At 39.8% G+C, this 15,528-nt stretch overlaps 1 protein-coding gene across 35 annotated transcripts in view; it reads left to right on the top strand.

Annotated features, from left to right (window-relative positions):
• DTNA (dystrobrevin alpha) overlaps positions 1-15,528 on the top strand; it is a 433,908-nt gene that overhangs the window by 336,203 nt on the left and 82,177 nt on the right. For all 35 annotated transcript variants that reach the window (XM_060405357.1, XM_060405353.1, XM_060405347.1 and 32 more), the window contains 2 exons: positions 4,441-4,526; positions 12,047-12,201. In XM_060405357.1, the coding sequence (XP_060261340.1) occupies positions 4,441-4,526; positions 12,047-12,201 (241 nt within the window). The remainder of the gene's footprint in view (positions 1-4,440; positions 4,527-12,046; positions 12,202-15,528) is intronic.

Raw genomic sequence — 15,528 nt, 5'->3', positions numbered from 1 at the left:
TGTGTCTGTGAGTCTGTTTCTGTCTTGTAAATAAATTCACTGATATCATTTTTTAGATTCCACATAGAAGTGACATCATTGGTACTTGTCTTTCTCTTTCTGATTTTTTTCCCTTAGGATGATCATCTCCAGGTCCACCTGTGCTCCTGCACATACTGTTGCTTCATTCTTGTTTATGGCTGAGCAGTATTCCACTGCATATACGCACCACATCTTCTACATCCATTCTCCTGTTGATAGACATTTAGCTCGTTTCTGTGTTTTCCCTACTCTAAATGGCACTGCTGTGAACACTGGGGTGCATGTATCTTTCCAAATTAGAGTGTTTCCAGATACATGCCCCGGAGAGGGAATGCGGGATCACATGGTATCAGCTCCCTCTTTCCTGAGGTGCCAGTCTGAACTACACATTAAATTGAAGAAGTGTGCTTCTGGCATAGCTTTCCATAACAGCAAGGCAAGATGTTCAGCTTTTTCTAGTGCTCCTCTCTGTGCTGCCCGCTGCCGCATTAGGAACAATCTACATTTTTCATCCTCAGCACACACAGGCAGATCTGCTTCCTGAGTTGCAGCCAACAACCAACATTCCATATGCGTCATTTCACCACGTTACTCTGGATGCATTGTATGCGCAGAACTCAGTTTGGAACAATACATTGCTTTCCTGCTCATTTGCCCAAGACTCCTGGGAGCTTCCCATTATTCATCCTCGAGAGCTTGACTTTTCACTTCTTAGATACCCAAAGGCTGGCTGTCACTGATTGTTCATGAGTCAAACTGCCCCATCTAGGGAGGATTTCTAATGAGAACAGCTCTTACATTCTCCATTTGGGATGTACCAACTTCTCCCTACTTTTTGATCCCTGCATCAATGCTAAGTCTTTTTTCACAACAAAATGAAGACCCTGATCCTAAGGTGACTTTGTTCAAGCGATAGCGTTTGGTGTAGAATCTTGTCAAAGGTCTTTAGAAAATCTTTCTCTTTCCGCCCCTTTTCTTCATCCTGTTATATCTACTGAAAAAGTTCTTTAAAACTATCCCATTGTGTTTAACTGTTGGTACCTCTCCATAGCCAAGTCCATCATCTCCATTCACTAAACTCCTTAAAGGTTTATCCAATGGCCAGGCTGAGCAAGGTCTGAGCTCATCTGGTATTGGCATGCTTCCCACAGTCTACATTTCTGCCTACCCCCGCCCCCTGAATCCTTCTTTGTAACAGGGGTCACATTTGCAATCTGGCATAGTAGCTTACATACCAATAAATCCCAGTGGCCTAATTTCACCCTCGAGTTCCTGCAAAACTCTCATTGAGTCGCCCTCCACTCGGTGATTTATCCAGATTTATTATGTCAATTTGGCAAAATAGCGCTGATACAGCTACTATTGATATAATAGCATCTATCTTGGATTTTCAGGGACAATACAAGACTGGTATTTCCCTAGGATCTTATTCATTAAAAGCTAAGTTTTAAGAATTCACCTGTGAGCTACCATCACTTCATACTCTGGAGAGCTCTCTGTTCCAGCATCATCTGTGGTCTATCCTCTTTCTTGAGTTAAATTGTTCTCTCTGATTTGAAAGAAACATGTACTGGCTCTTGAAGTCTTGTATAGAATACTCCTCAATCTCTCTGCATTTTGAAGACCACTTTATCACTCTATTACATCTGTTCTTCACACTTTGTAGACTGTAATAACTGGAGAGTTATTACTTGAACTATATTTCAGCTTAGGAAAAGAAGCTAATTACTTCGTAAAATAAAATTGTTGATACTTCCAGGTATCCATGCAATTGGGAATGCAGAGGACATGGAATAATTTTGAATGAGGTGGTTTCTACAAAATCATTGCATTTTATCACAGCTACCAGCTCTAAAATTAGTGAACAACTTAATGAGTGGCCGATCAAAATTCTAGGACAATTATTATCCTGATTAATAGTCATTAATTAATATAAGACATTTATTGTTCTCTAACACAGTGTGAGACAAAGTGTGAGGCACTGGGAATTCAGCTAATTGAGGGAACATGATTTGTGCCCCCAAGGATCCCACAGAGTGGAGTTGAATCAAACGTGGACCTGTAAACAAATAAATCAAGGTCACTCAGTGATAGGTGAGTGACAGGTGCCCAATAATAAATAGGTAACCTGCTCTGACACTGTGAAAGAAAGTCCATCCCTGTGTCTCTCCACTAGGCTCATCCTGACCTGTGTCCTTTACAATAAAACTGTAATCGCAAAAAAAAAAAGTGAAGAGGAGAGCAATAGCTTCCACCTCCAGGGGAAGAACTGTTTTTGGAGCAGAGTGAACAGTGATATTGAGCTGAGACTTCATGAATGGGTGGGAGGGTCGTGGACAGACCCTGGTGGGAAGAGCAGGGGCATTAAACAGGGACCATACTTTGGCCACCTCATGCAAAGAGTTGACTCATTGGAAAAGACTCTGATGATGGGAGGGACTGGGGAGGAGAAGGGGACGACAGAGGATGAGATGGCTGGATGGCATCACCGACTCGATGGACGTGAGTTTGAGTGAACTCCGGGAGTTGGTGATGAACAGGGAGGCCTGGCGTGCTGCGATTCATGGGGTCACAAAGAGTCGGACACGACTGAGCGACTGAACTGACTGATGGTGTGGAATGAAAAGGAATGGTAGCAGATGAGACTGGAGAAAACAGACAAGGCTAGAACTATCTTCTGTGGGCAAGTGAAAGCAACATGGTTTTAAATAATGAAATACTGTGGATCCCTTGGTTTTGCAGGGGTTTGGTTCTAGGACCCCCCTACTGACACCAAAGTCTGGGGTTTCTCAACTCTCTTACAGACATCCTCTGTACCCACCTGTGGATGGTTAGATCCACGGATGCAGAACCTCGAATAGAAGGCTCTGTCTGTAATATGGCCAGCTCTGCCATGAGTGTGCAAGCAGAGAGATAATTAAAGAAGTTATCACAGTGTTAAAGGAAGAGCTGATGGAAGCAATGGCAGTCAGGAGGGAAAGAAAGAAGTGGGTTTAATACACAGTGAAGTGGGTATATCTGAGTCCCTCAAACATTTATTTGAATGGTACTGAATTAAGGAAGAGCAAAAAGTCAAGGGTGACCTTTTCCCCAGAATTCATTTCTAGGTAATTAGGTACATGGTGATGCTGACCACCAAAGAGAGCCTGTAGGAGGAAGCACAAGTTAATAGTTAAGTTGGTTGGAGTATTTTGGGAAGGTTCTGAAAAGATGGTGAGTTCTACTTTGAATGGAGGGATATCAAGTGAAGATTTCCAATATGTAATTATGTAAGTCTGGTGCTTAGGCTTAGAAATATAAATGGGAGAGCCACTAGCATAGGATTGGGTCAGTTTTACATTGTGGCTAGCTGTTGTTTCAGGCACTATGCTAAGAATGGCAGCAACAAAGATGAATAACAGATGAATAACAAATGATCCCTGAATAACAGATGAATAACAAATGATCCCTTTCTGGAGCCTAGCAAAGAGCAAGGACACAATCATTTATTATGTCTTATTCTTCTAATATGTCAGATACGTGAGTCTTATTCATATAAATTATTTATTCCATATACTAAACCCTTGTCAATACAGACTCTACTTTATTAGTTTAACTAAATCTTTTGATCATTCTTAACACTAGCAACTACCAGAGAAATGAATTACTAACACAATACACCTTTTGGTTCCAAGGCTTTAAGAATAAACAGTTTGTTCCAGCTGGAAAAAAATCATTTAGCTGAAATTTTCTACTTCTTACCCTATGTCCTTTCTATCACATTTTGTGAAGGAGAAGTTAGTTTCACCTCTTGAACCAAGGAAGATTTGGCAGCTCTGATGTCATTTAAGTAGGAAACCTATTCAAAAGAGCTCTTGCTTTTGCCCCTTTAGAATACTAACTCCCTTTGGAAAGTGAATGCATCATATGAAGACAGTTGGCTTGTGGGTATAAAATGATGGTCGAAAAAAGAGTGTTGATGAAAAAGTCTCCATATTTACCCTAACAAAATTCAGGAATTATCTGACACCCCTCAAAAAAACAGATTTTTCTGAAGCCTTGTTTAAATAAATTATAGAGATGGTGACAACATCATGTATAAAATTATTTTATGAAAGTCAAAGTGAAAAGAATGCTCTGTAATTTTTCATTCACAGTAAAACAGCACATCACCCTTTGGCTACCAGTCCATCCTTTGAGCAAGTGCTGTAAACAAAGAATAACTTAAAGATTCTGCTATCTCTTGAATACCAAAGAGACAGTTTTTCAGAAATGTGTGTTGAATTGTATTCATAACATTTTTTAAGGTGGATATGTTCACATAATGCACACAACTCCAACGTCCTATGATTTCTACACAACAGAAAATGTCAAACCAAGTTATTGGAAGTTCTTCAAATGACATCTCTCTCTCTATTTTTTTCTGTTATCATTAAACAGGGAAGGCCATGGTAAAATTTCAGTGTTTGCTGTCAAAATGGCTTTAGCCACGTTGTGTGGAGGGAAGATCATGGACAAATTAAGATGTAAGTTGCTCTCTGCATCTCTCTTTGCTCACCCCTCCCATATGCCGCGTTTTCCTCTACCCACTTCCTACCAGATTCTCCTGACCATTCGTGGCTTTCCTCATCCTATGAGAGTTATGTGAAATATGGTGTTCAATGTAATGAACTAATGTACAGAGCACTGAGCTTGTCCAAGTCTAGTGATTTCTTACTATGGCCACGGCATGTGTAGGCCATAGATTAGCAACGTGAGCAGCAGCATGTCTTCAGTGAAGGCGTGGGTCCTACCTGTAATACCTTCGCAGGTATGATTGTTACCCAGGAGCACCCCAAAGGTGACCTGCATTATAATTCTATTGCCATGGGCCAATGTCTGCAGTGACTAAAGGCACATGTGGAAATGACTACTCAGATTCATTTTCCAGATGAGCAAGCTCTCTTTCAGCAACTGTACCTGGTTGCCTAGGGAAATGTAATTTTAATTCACAAGAAAAGGAGAATGGTCTTTAATATTATTATCCCTGCCTTTGAGCAGACTCAAGGGGGTTCAGCTTTGGAAAGAGCATAATTTGGAATCTGAGCCACTTTCTTCTGGTTTTCTCTGCTGGTTCAGTTGAACTGACTTATTCCTAGACATTAAGTCCCTGGAAATATTCAGAAAAAAAAAAAAAAAAAGAAAGAAAAGAAATATAATGTTCATTGATCTTTGGATTTTTTATCCTAAAAGTATTTTCATCTTAGATAAATGTCAGTGGAATGAATGTTCTCCTTCTAGGTATGGATTATTATTATTTACAACCTGTTAAGCATCACCAGTTAGACTGTTCGTGATAACAAGGTAAAATATACATTGTTTCATGTTCATGGTACAAAACTGCCTCACAAGTTAGGTCTATCACCATAGGAGATGAAGGCCATGTTAGGAAACCTTCTTTTTTCAATCATCTCAAGCCAAAGTTCCCAGCACATTTCCTCATTCTTCTCAGCCAGAGTGCTGTTCAAATCACTGGGGACTTGAACAGTTCCAAGGCAGATATTGACAGGGTATAGGCAGAGGAATTACATGCAGAAACTATAGATTGCGAATGAACTGATTCCGATAGAGACATGATAGCTAAAGCGCACTGAGTGATTTTGAGCCTTTTGTGTACACCTTGTCACTAAATGTGGTAGTTTTTTAACCATCAAAACAGTGGGAGTTTTTTAGTTAGTTGGCATGTTTTCAGTAAAGAAGCTGAGACTTGGAGAGTTAATCACAGATGGTACCAGGAATTGAACCCTGACATTTTTCCATACCCCAGTGGCTCTCAAACTTTAGTACGTGTGGAATCACCTGGAGGCCTGTTAAAAAATACATTTCTGGGTCTCATTCCCAGAATTTCTGATTCAGTAGGCCTAAAGTGAATGGGGGTTAGGGCAAGGATTTTCATTTCTAACTAGTTTAAAATTCTGTGTATGTGACTATTTTGAAGAAAAGTTACCAGGTAACCTTCTCTCTTCCACTAAGTATTATGAGTCTGAGTTATAATGCCCTATGAGAAAGCATACTCTCTTAGGAACTGGGAGCCTCAAGTTACAGGCCCAGCTTTGTGAATAATTCACTGAGTTATCCTGTGGAAGTTATTGCTTCTTTAGTCCTCAGCTTCCTTCTCCATCCTAACTGCGGGGATTTTGTTAGAGACCTGTAGGGTCCCCACTGGCTGTAATCACCTGTGACTCACAGAGCCTCCAGGCTTTTTTGTCAGCCTGTGGTGTGTCAGCTGCTGAATGTAATCTCTTATTTCTTGATGCACTGAGGAAGGATAAAGAAAAATACAGGAATGAAAACTTTTTTTCTTTGGCATTTCCCCAGACATACCCCAAGAAGAGTTGTGTCATTAAAGCAATGGATAAGGGACGGTACATGGAAACCCCACATAACCGCACATCTTCCCTCTCTCCCAGGAACCTTCTTTCATGGACCAGCCAAATGCAGTCAAGATTCAGAGAAGCCCAAGCAGACCCTCATAAGGCCCAGTTTAGATTACCTTCAGCTCACCTGAAAGATGTAAAAAATTAAAAAACCACCCTAGTGCTTGATTGAGGATAACAGATCAGTCAGAAAGTGGCAGAAAAAAAAAAAATGTCCTTTAAAAAAAAAAAAACTTTAAAAAAATAAAAATTAAAAAAAAAAAGAACAGCGTAATCCCTAAGACATCTCCTTCAGGGTTAGGCTGGGAAAAGAACATTTAGCAAAAGGAACCAGGGCAGAGGAAGAAACTCACAAGGGCCTTGCCTACTGGCCTCACATCACCATTGGCCACTTATGCTGAGGACAGTAGCAAAATTTTTTTTCAAAGTCTTAAGAAACACTTCCAAATACTTATTCAATCTTAGGTATGTGGACAAAAGGATCTTATAATAAAATAAGGAACCCAAAGCAGTGCTCTCTGACAACCTAGAGGAGTGGGATGGGGGTTCCAGAGGGAAAGGATATGTGTATACCTAATGCCATTTCATGCTGATGTATGGCAAAAAAAAAAAAAAAAAATCACAGTATTGTAAAGTAATTATCCTCTAATTTAAAAAATTAAATTAGCAAATAAGTTTGATGAAAACTAAGAAGCCAGGTTTCTATATTTCAGAACTCCTCAGAGCCTCTCGTGAACCGAGTTGATTCTATGCCATCAAGGACCCAAATGCCTTCCATCTTTCTACTTGGCTTCCCTCTGTGTCCGATGTCATCCTTCTTCTGAGGGTAAAGGGGGGTACAGCAGTTTCAGGAGTCACACCCACTCGAGAGTTCCCTGACCCTTAAGTCTCATGGCCAGGGTGGCGTCACAGACCAGTTACTATATCAGTTCCTGGAGAGGGGAAAGGAATGCCCGTGATGGTCATGGAATCTTCCAGTCATTCTCACCTCCAGGGCTGAGAAGGGCCTCTGCTGTCCCTTAGCCCAGGAAGAAAGGTGGGGCCAATAAAGATGGAGGGAAAGGTTGTTACATCAGCAACAAACAACATTGGCACAATTACAAAACTCAGGTTTTAACTAACTGTTTGAGCAGATATTTGCCAGTCGTTGAAACCCTCAAAATTCTCTCGCAAGTCCAGTTATTTAAAGCAAACAATATATTAATAACTGCTCCAGTGCTGTTTCCTCACTCTATCCCATCATTCATCAGACATCCATGATCAGTGAGCAAAGCATGCATGCTCCCCAGCGGCCAAAGTCAGTCCTCTGCAGCTTAGTGAAAGAAGTCACAGATGCATAAGTCCCATTGGAGGAAACCTGTACTCTCCAGTCTGCAAAAATAATAAGCTGCAGGGACTTCTCTTGTAGTCCAGTGGTTAAGACTTAACTTCCAATGCAGGGGTGTGAGCTCAATCCCTGGTCAGAGAGCTGATCTCACATGCCCCCAGGCCAAAAAACCAGAGCATAAATAGCAGAAGCAACATTGTAACAAATCCAATAAAGACTTATAAAAATGGTCCCAACCAGAAAGAAAAAAAATGAAAGAAAGAAGTTGCAGAGTGTCACAAATTCTGTAGAAAAACAGATAGTGTGATCACAACATATCACGTTGCCTTCCCCCGAGACCTGAATCACTGAGTGTGGTGTCCCTGTTCTCTGACTGAGGAGTTGCTGTTTGAATAGTTAATCCCGTGAAGGTAGTTTTAATGGTTCCCAGGTAAGTCAGTTGAAAGCAATTTGACCGAAAGCAATTTAGCTAAAAGCAGTTTGGTTGGTAGAACCTCTCCAAAATATGTATTAATGAGAAATGAATGTCCTTAGTCACTTTTGATAACCATTGACTAAATGAGGAAATATGGGCAGTTCCCACCCAAGATCGCCGTGGCTGACTCGGGGAGCAGAATCAAGGATTTTCTTTACTCTTCTTTTGCTGGCTTCTATTTAGCCATAAAACAGCCAGAGTAATAGTGTTGTAATAAGCATCGCTTTATATAATAAGAAAATAAAATGAAAGGATATGGAATGTCTCAGAATTTGAGAGATTTATTTTTCCTTCTTTAAATTTTAATTCCCTTTAAGCCAGTATGACAACTCTGCTAGTCTGGCAGTTTTTCTGTTTTTGTGCACAGCGATGAGAATGATTTAGTTCATGCCAACTAGCCCCTTCATTTGGGGAACACAGAGCAAGAGTAATTGGCTGAAAATATTTAGAAATTTTAAAAAGCAAAAAAGTAGAAAACAGCAGAAAATGTGAAGCTGAGTTTTAAATATTGCTTTAAATGCATTAAAAGGGACAAGAACCCCACACGTTGTACCCCAGTTTCCAATACTCAGGGCCACCAGGAGCCAACAAATAGGGTGACCTTCAGGTACCCTTAGGCAGCAGAGCGTGTGAGGGCGCCCCCTGCAGGTGCGGAACACAGAGCCCTATACATAAACTGACCTAATATAATATGCTCCTTTTCTGTCAAAATATCTTTGATCCGATTATTGCTGTTAAGGATCTTAAAGATTTCTTAATCCAGTGGTATAAGCCTGGAATGTCAGGTGCTGTTCTAAAGCTTCTGAAGAGGGCTTGTTTTATTTAAAAAACTATCATTAATGGAAAACACCTTGTACTTCCTGAGTTTCTATTAATGAATGGGTTGTTCTGCCTCCAAGCCTATCCGCAGGGTAATATTTCTAACTCATTGGGCTGCCTTTAATTCTTCGGTCTCTTTCTCATCACTCATTGTCCTGTACACTTGGCCTGCAAGTCCCCTTTGTAAGAAAATCTTCCCTGACTCGCTCCTCCCTGCAGCAACCCTGTCTCTGAGCTCCTGCTGTACCCTGTATGCCCCACTTTCCTCTGCTCACACCATCTTGTTACCAAGTATGATGTCACTTCAGCCATGATGTAAGCATATCTCTGTCATCCCCAGTAGACCAGGACCTCCCGGGGGCAACAGCTGGTTCCTGATTTCCCTGTGTATTCATGGCTTAGCACAATTTCACATGTTTATTATGTGCCAAGTTAATTTTCATTTAACAAATCCATGAATGTAAGTTCTTCTAAAGTAACATTGTGTGGAGCTGTCGGAAGCACACAGGTAATTTAAAATATGATTTGGAACCTTATAGAACAATCCTACTGGGGAGGCAGCCTCTAAACATACAAGGTGGGTGGCAGAAAGGTGTGATATGAAATCAATAAGAAAAAATACAGCATTTCTGTACTGTATACTAGGTGCCAAGCATACGTCAGTGTGCTTTTCATCTAGTAACTAGTTTAATCCTTGAAACAGCGCCCTATATTATATAGATATACATATATTTCATGTTATGAGCATATTATATGTATCTGCATACATATATACATATATATATAGAGAGAGACAGAGGTCTCCAAATTAAGGTACAAACACATACCATGTTGTGCCCCCTCATTTCTTTTTAAAAACCTGACTGGCCATTAACAGCCGCTTCACTTTAATCTCAGTGAATAGCCCTAGTTTGGCTATTACTTAGTAGAATTTCATCAGTACAAATGAGTTTAATATTAGCTTCACATTTGTGAAAGGTCACTGTTGGTGCCCTTCAAGTTTGACTCTAGTTAGAGATGTTTAAATTATTTCAGTGTGGATTTGAAAAGCCTAACCTCCTTCTCAAAAATGTGCCCTGGCCTAGAAATCCCAGGTCTAGAAGATCATCAGAATGACAAAATTATAATTAGCCAAACTGTCCCCAAATTAAAAAGATGGCAGTTCTAATAAGAAAGTACATTTACTTCTTCAAGGCTTCTTTTTCCTCCTTTGGATTGGAATTCTGGAGTTTCTATATTTGGAATTACATAAGAGGGTTTTGGTTTTGTTTTTTTTTTTTGTTTGTTTTTGGTTTTTTTTTTGTTTTTGTTTTTGTTTTTGCTGTTGGCAACTTCTTTTTTTGACTAGTTATAATGAAACGAGACGAAATTCACTAAGGAAACAACATTGTGAAAATGAGTGAGAACATCATTAATTTGTGTTGCTCATGTAGAATTTCTGTAGCTTTATAACTGATTAACTATTGGAAACACAATAGAAATCCTTTGTAAGTGGAGTATTTTTTTAAAAAATGACAGCCAGTTCACGTCCTCAAAACATAATCTAATAAAAGCCTGTAATATGCTGAACATCTGACTGGGGTATGAAACAATGTCCCCAGATTACATTTTGACCTTGAAAAATTAAGTCCAAAATGAACAGAGGTAGCATGTTGACTTTACAACAGTTTATCCCAGCAGCTGTGCTGGCCTCATTGCAATCCAGCACAGTGACACCCCATATAAGGCCAACCCTTTTCTTCCAATAGTGATTTCCACAGAGGAATTACAGAGTACTTTGGGAAATTATGCCATGAATATTCATTCAGTGTGCATAGTGGCAAAAACTGAAGAAAAGAGGTCCAATAAAGCTAGCGGCTCTGCTGAGAAGAATCTGGATCCTTGACTTGACCTCACTGAACATTGGCAAGGCCAGGCTTCCTCTTGCCTGCATGAGGCAAAAGACCCTTCCCTGTAAATCAGTTGCCTTCCACCCAGAACACTATGATTTATAGGAAGTTTTCTGCTTCTGTGAGAAGTTAATCAAGTGCTCTCATTGCATCCTTATCCCTACATGTCTTTCATTTTTCAATATATTAAACCAAAACCCAAAAGTTTTAGTGACACTATGCCAGTCTCCTCTCTCCATGAGATTCTCCAGGGAATAATACTGGAGTGGGCTGCCATTCAGTATTAGTGCCTGGAGAATCCCATGGACGGAGGAGCCTGATGGCTACAGTCCATGGGATTGCAAACAGTTGGACACGACTAGCAACTAACACTTTCTTTTTTTATATATAAATTTATTTATTTTAATTGGAGGTTAATTACTTTACAATATTGTATTGTTTTGCCGTACATCAACATGAATCCACCACAGGTATACACATGTTCCCCATCCTGAAACCCCCTCCCACCTCCCTCCCCGTACCATCCCTCTGGGTCGTTCCAGTGCACCAGCCCCAAGCATTCAGTATCATTCATCGAACCTGGACTGACGATTCATTTCATATATGATATTATACATGTTTCAATGCCATTCTCCCAAATCATCCCACCCTTGCCCTCTCCTGCAGAGTCCAAAAGACTGTTCTATACATCATAGACAGCTAAATAGCTACCTTGCTAGATATGCACAAGCCCTAACATTATAGTAAAATTTTCATTGTGTATTTCAAAAGAAGTCAGCATATTTCTCACATATACAAAAATTCCTCCCATTGAGTATATATATGAGTTGATAATTGACCTCAAACTAAAAATGAGATGTTCTCTGTCCTGTCAAAATATGCTAATTTTATCCAAATTGCTAGTTAATGCTATGTGCCAAAATCATCTACAAAAAGATACCAGAGAAAACACCATGCCAAGAATATCTCAGCATAAAAATTAGCTTTCATATTATTCTTTCATAATAAATTATATGTTTAATTTCTGCCACATTTTTGTTATCTACAGTAGATATGTTGAGCTAAAATAGTGGGAAATCTTTATGTGATGAATAAATATCTTTCCTTTTCCATCCATCAGATATTTTCTCAATGATTTCTGACTCCAGTGGGGTGATGGTTTATGGACGATACGATCAGTTCCTACGGGAAGTTCTCAAGCTACCCACGGCAGTTTTTGAAGGTCCTTCATTTGGTTACACAGAACAGTCAGCGAGATCCTGTTTCTCTCAACAGGTAGGAAACGACTTGTTTAAGAAAGTATCTCTCAGCGGGTGCTCTTTTGTGTGTCACTCGAAGTCCCTATTTCTTCATCATAACCTGTAGTGCGTCTTCCAGCTTCTGACAAATGACTTCTGAGTCAGCAACTGAGTGTAGCACGGATAATAATCGGTGGTGCTTCCTGACCTTGAACCAGCATTGCGCAGAATTCTTTATTTGCACTGTCTAATTTAATCTCTACTAACAACCCTATTGGTTTCCTTGGTGGCTCAGCAGTAAAGAACCGGCCTGCCAGTGCAGGAGACGTGGGTTCAATCCCTGGGTCAAGAAGAGGGAAATGGCAACAGGCTCCAGTATTCTTGCCTGGGAAATCCCATGGACAGAAGAGCCTGGCGGGCTACAGTCCACGGGGTTGCAGAGTCAGGCACAGTTTCGTGACTAAACAACAACAATCCTAACCCTCCGAATCATTTGTTATGACCACACTATCTAAATGGCTGAATTGTCACTCAGCCTCACATAAAACCCAAGTCTGACCCAGGACTAAGTTTCATCAGTGTTTAGCAAAGGAGACAAAAAAGAATCTCCGCACATGCCCTGTGGGATCTGGGAGGCCCTAAATCATCCACTCAGTTGGGGTTCAGAGCCACATGTCTTAACTGGGCATGGAGCAAGTCAGCTGGAGGAAGCTGCATAGTTTGGAGGGCTATCCATGTCTATATCTGTCCAGTCATGTGGAAAACCGACATGTCTAGAACTATTCTCCAGCACAGCATGGTAGAGGTTTAGAAATCCATAAACTGAAGGCTGTTTACAATTTTTAAAAATCCAAACTTTATAAGCAAACAGTGCTTAGCAGCCACAAAACAGCTGCATTTACTGTTCAGCTAGAAAACCTCATCTCTCTGTTTACTTGGTGATCTAAGAGGTCAGAAATGCCTCAGGCATCCCTATAGGTCAAGGATGTATATAGAGTCATCAGTGTATCCATATACTCAATAAGAGAAGGGATAGTTTGATACACTAAGCATCAACTCTACTCCCAGAACCTGACTCAGGAAGCCTTGCTGACCTTTCCCATGCCCCCGCCCCCAGGCTGGCATGGCTACCTGATCGCTAGCCCCAACTCAGCATGCTCCTCTTTCTATTTCCCTTTCAAGCTGGGGACATCAGAATGGATCCATTCACCTAAGTCTCCTTCTATATAGCTTCTTCACACAGAATGTCTCATTGATCGCCAAGTCCTGCTAGTTTCACCTTCTCTAATTGTCTCTTCCCTCATCATCCTTGATTGCCTGGCCTCTTGCATTAAACCCCAGACTAAACTCTCCTTCCCTGGATTTACTTGTTTGTTTGTACATTTGTTGATTTCAGGTAGCCCATTATAGAAGCCTCAGGAAATATACCAATGCCTCAGAGTGTTTCTCATTAAAAGTCAGCCACAACAATAGGACTTTTTTAATCTAATGGGATTTTATATATTCAAGAAGAATTATATAGGATGTTGCCATTGCTCAAAATGAATTATCCTAGAGATTTCTCATTATATAATCTTTTACACATCCTCAATGATGAGAAATCTATATATGTTTAAATCATAGCATCTTTATTTTACTTCCAGAAGTGATTTTAAGCCAGTATGATGGAAGGTCAAAATGGATAAAACCATGTGAAGTAGAAATAGAGGCAACATAAATAAATAATAAGACCAGTTTGTTTTTGTGCTTCATAAACTGGCTATAGCAGCAGCTTGAATGATGAAATTCCAAAATTGTTTTAATTGCTTCGTTGGAAAGTCACCCCAAGTGATTGTTTTAAAACACAGTATTATTTTAGACATATGAATTGTAGTAGCTTTATAAAAAGTACTGTCTCATTACTTATGCTTTATATAATTTCTCTTTTAATAATAATGCTAGGGATGTCCCTGGTGGTCCAGTGGTTGAGATTTTACGTCCCAATTAGGGGGTGCAGGTTTGATCCCTGGTCGGCGGCTAAGATCCCACAAGCCTCATGGCCAAAAAACCAAAACATGAAACAGAGCAATATTGTAACAAATTCAATAAAGACTTTAAAAATAAAATTATTAACAATAATAATGTGAACAACAATCCTATAAAAGCTTAAGTTATTTAGTACTATGAAGTGTGTGTATGCATATTTGCTCAGTCCTGTCCGACTCTTTGCAACCCTTTGAACTGTAGCCCACCAGGCTCCTCAGTCCATGGGCTTCTCCAGGCAAGAATACTAGAAGGGGTTGCCATACCCTCCTCCAGGGAATGTTCCCGACCCAGTGATGGAACCCATAGTTCCTGTGTCTCCTGTATTGCAGGAGGATTCTTTACTCACTGAACCATCAGGGAAACCCAGTATTTTGAGGTAAATAACTAAATATATCTACCAATAAAAACATTAATAAAAGGAGACCAAGAGTTGTTTTTTATTTTTAATTACAAGGACAAGTGTAAGATTTAAGCCTTGAAAATTTATTATAGCTCTTCAGGGCTGATTTCTTATCTAAAAAATATAAAACTATCCCATCCACCTTGATATTCTAATTCAGATTTTTAAGTAAAATAGTTACTTTGCATGTAAATTTTTTGTCACTTATACTACTAAAATTTCATGTATTAGTAGAACTTCTTTGGAGAAGGAAATGGCAACCCACTCCAGTATTCTTGCCTGCAGAATCCAATAGACAGAGGAACCTGGCAGGGAACAGTCCATGGGGTTGCAAAGAGGGTGACATAATTGAGCAACTGAACAACAACAAGCTTTACAAAGCTGTGTGTCCCTGGACTCCAAAGCAACTTCCTCTGCCAGCATTCCTGAAACATTCTGTAAAATTTAGTGATTCTAGACCTGAAGCAATCAAGGAGTCTTTTTTTTCCCTCCCCATCCCCGTAAAATAGAACTTCTTTTGTCATTTTGAAAGAAACTTCTGGATAAGATACATTTCTTTTTTACATCAGAAAAGTCCAGGATAATGACCCAGAAGCCAACTGAATTGTGATTAAAAATATATATAAAGAAAGGAGAGAAGAGATTTTTTTTTTTTCCTTTAAACCCTTCTAACAGGAAGGGGAAAGATCCCTCCAAACAGGATTTACTCCTAATCTTGTATAGCAGAACCATTCACATTAGCCACAAAATATTTAGTTTTTATGGAAGTTGAAGTTAGCTGTTCTACACATTTAGAAGACTGACTGATTTGTAAATTGTAGAGCCTGCTATGATGTACTATTGGATAAAATTTCATGATGAATGCCTACTCCCCAGTTTTGCTCATCATTTTCATCCTGTCCCTCGTGTATGAAAAATGACCCTCTCGAAACTGTTTTC

The sequence above is a fragment of the Ovis aries genome, chromosome 23 (genome assembly GCF_016772045.2).
Source record: "Ovis aries strain OAR_USU_Benz2616 breed Rambouillet chromosome 23, ARS-UI_Ramb_v3.0, whole genome shotgun sequence".
NCBI lineage: Eukaryota > Metazoa > Chordata > Mammalia > Artiodactyla > Bovidae > Ovis > Ovis aries.
The sequence above is the reverse complement of the archived record's forward strand: the minus strand, read 5'-3'. Positions and strand labels throughout refer to the sequence as shown.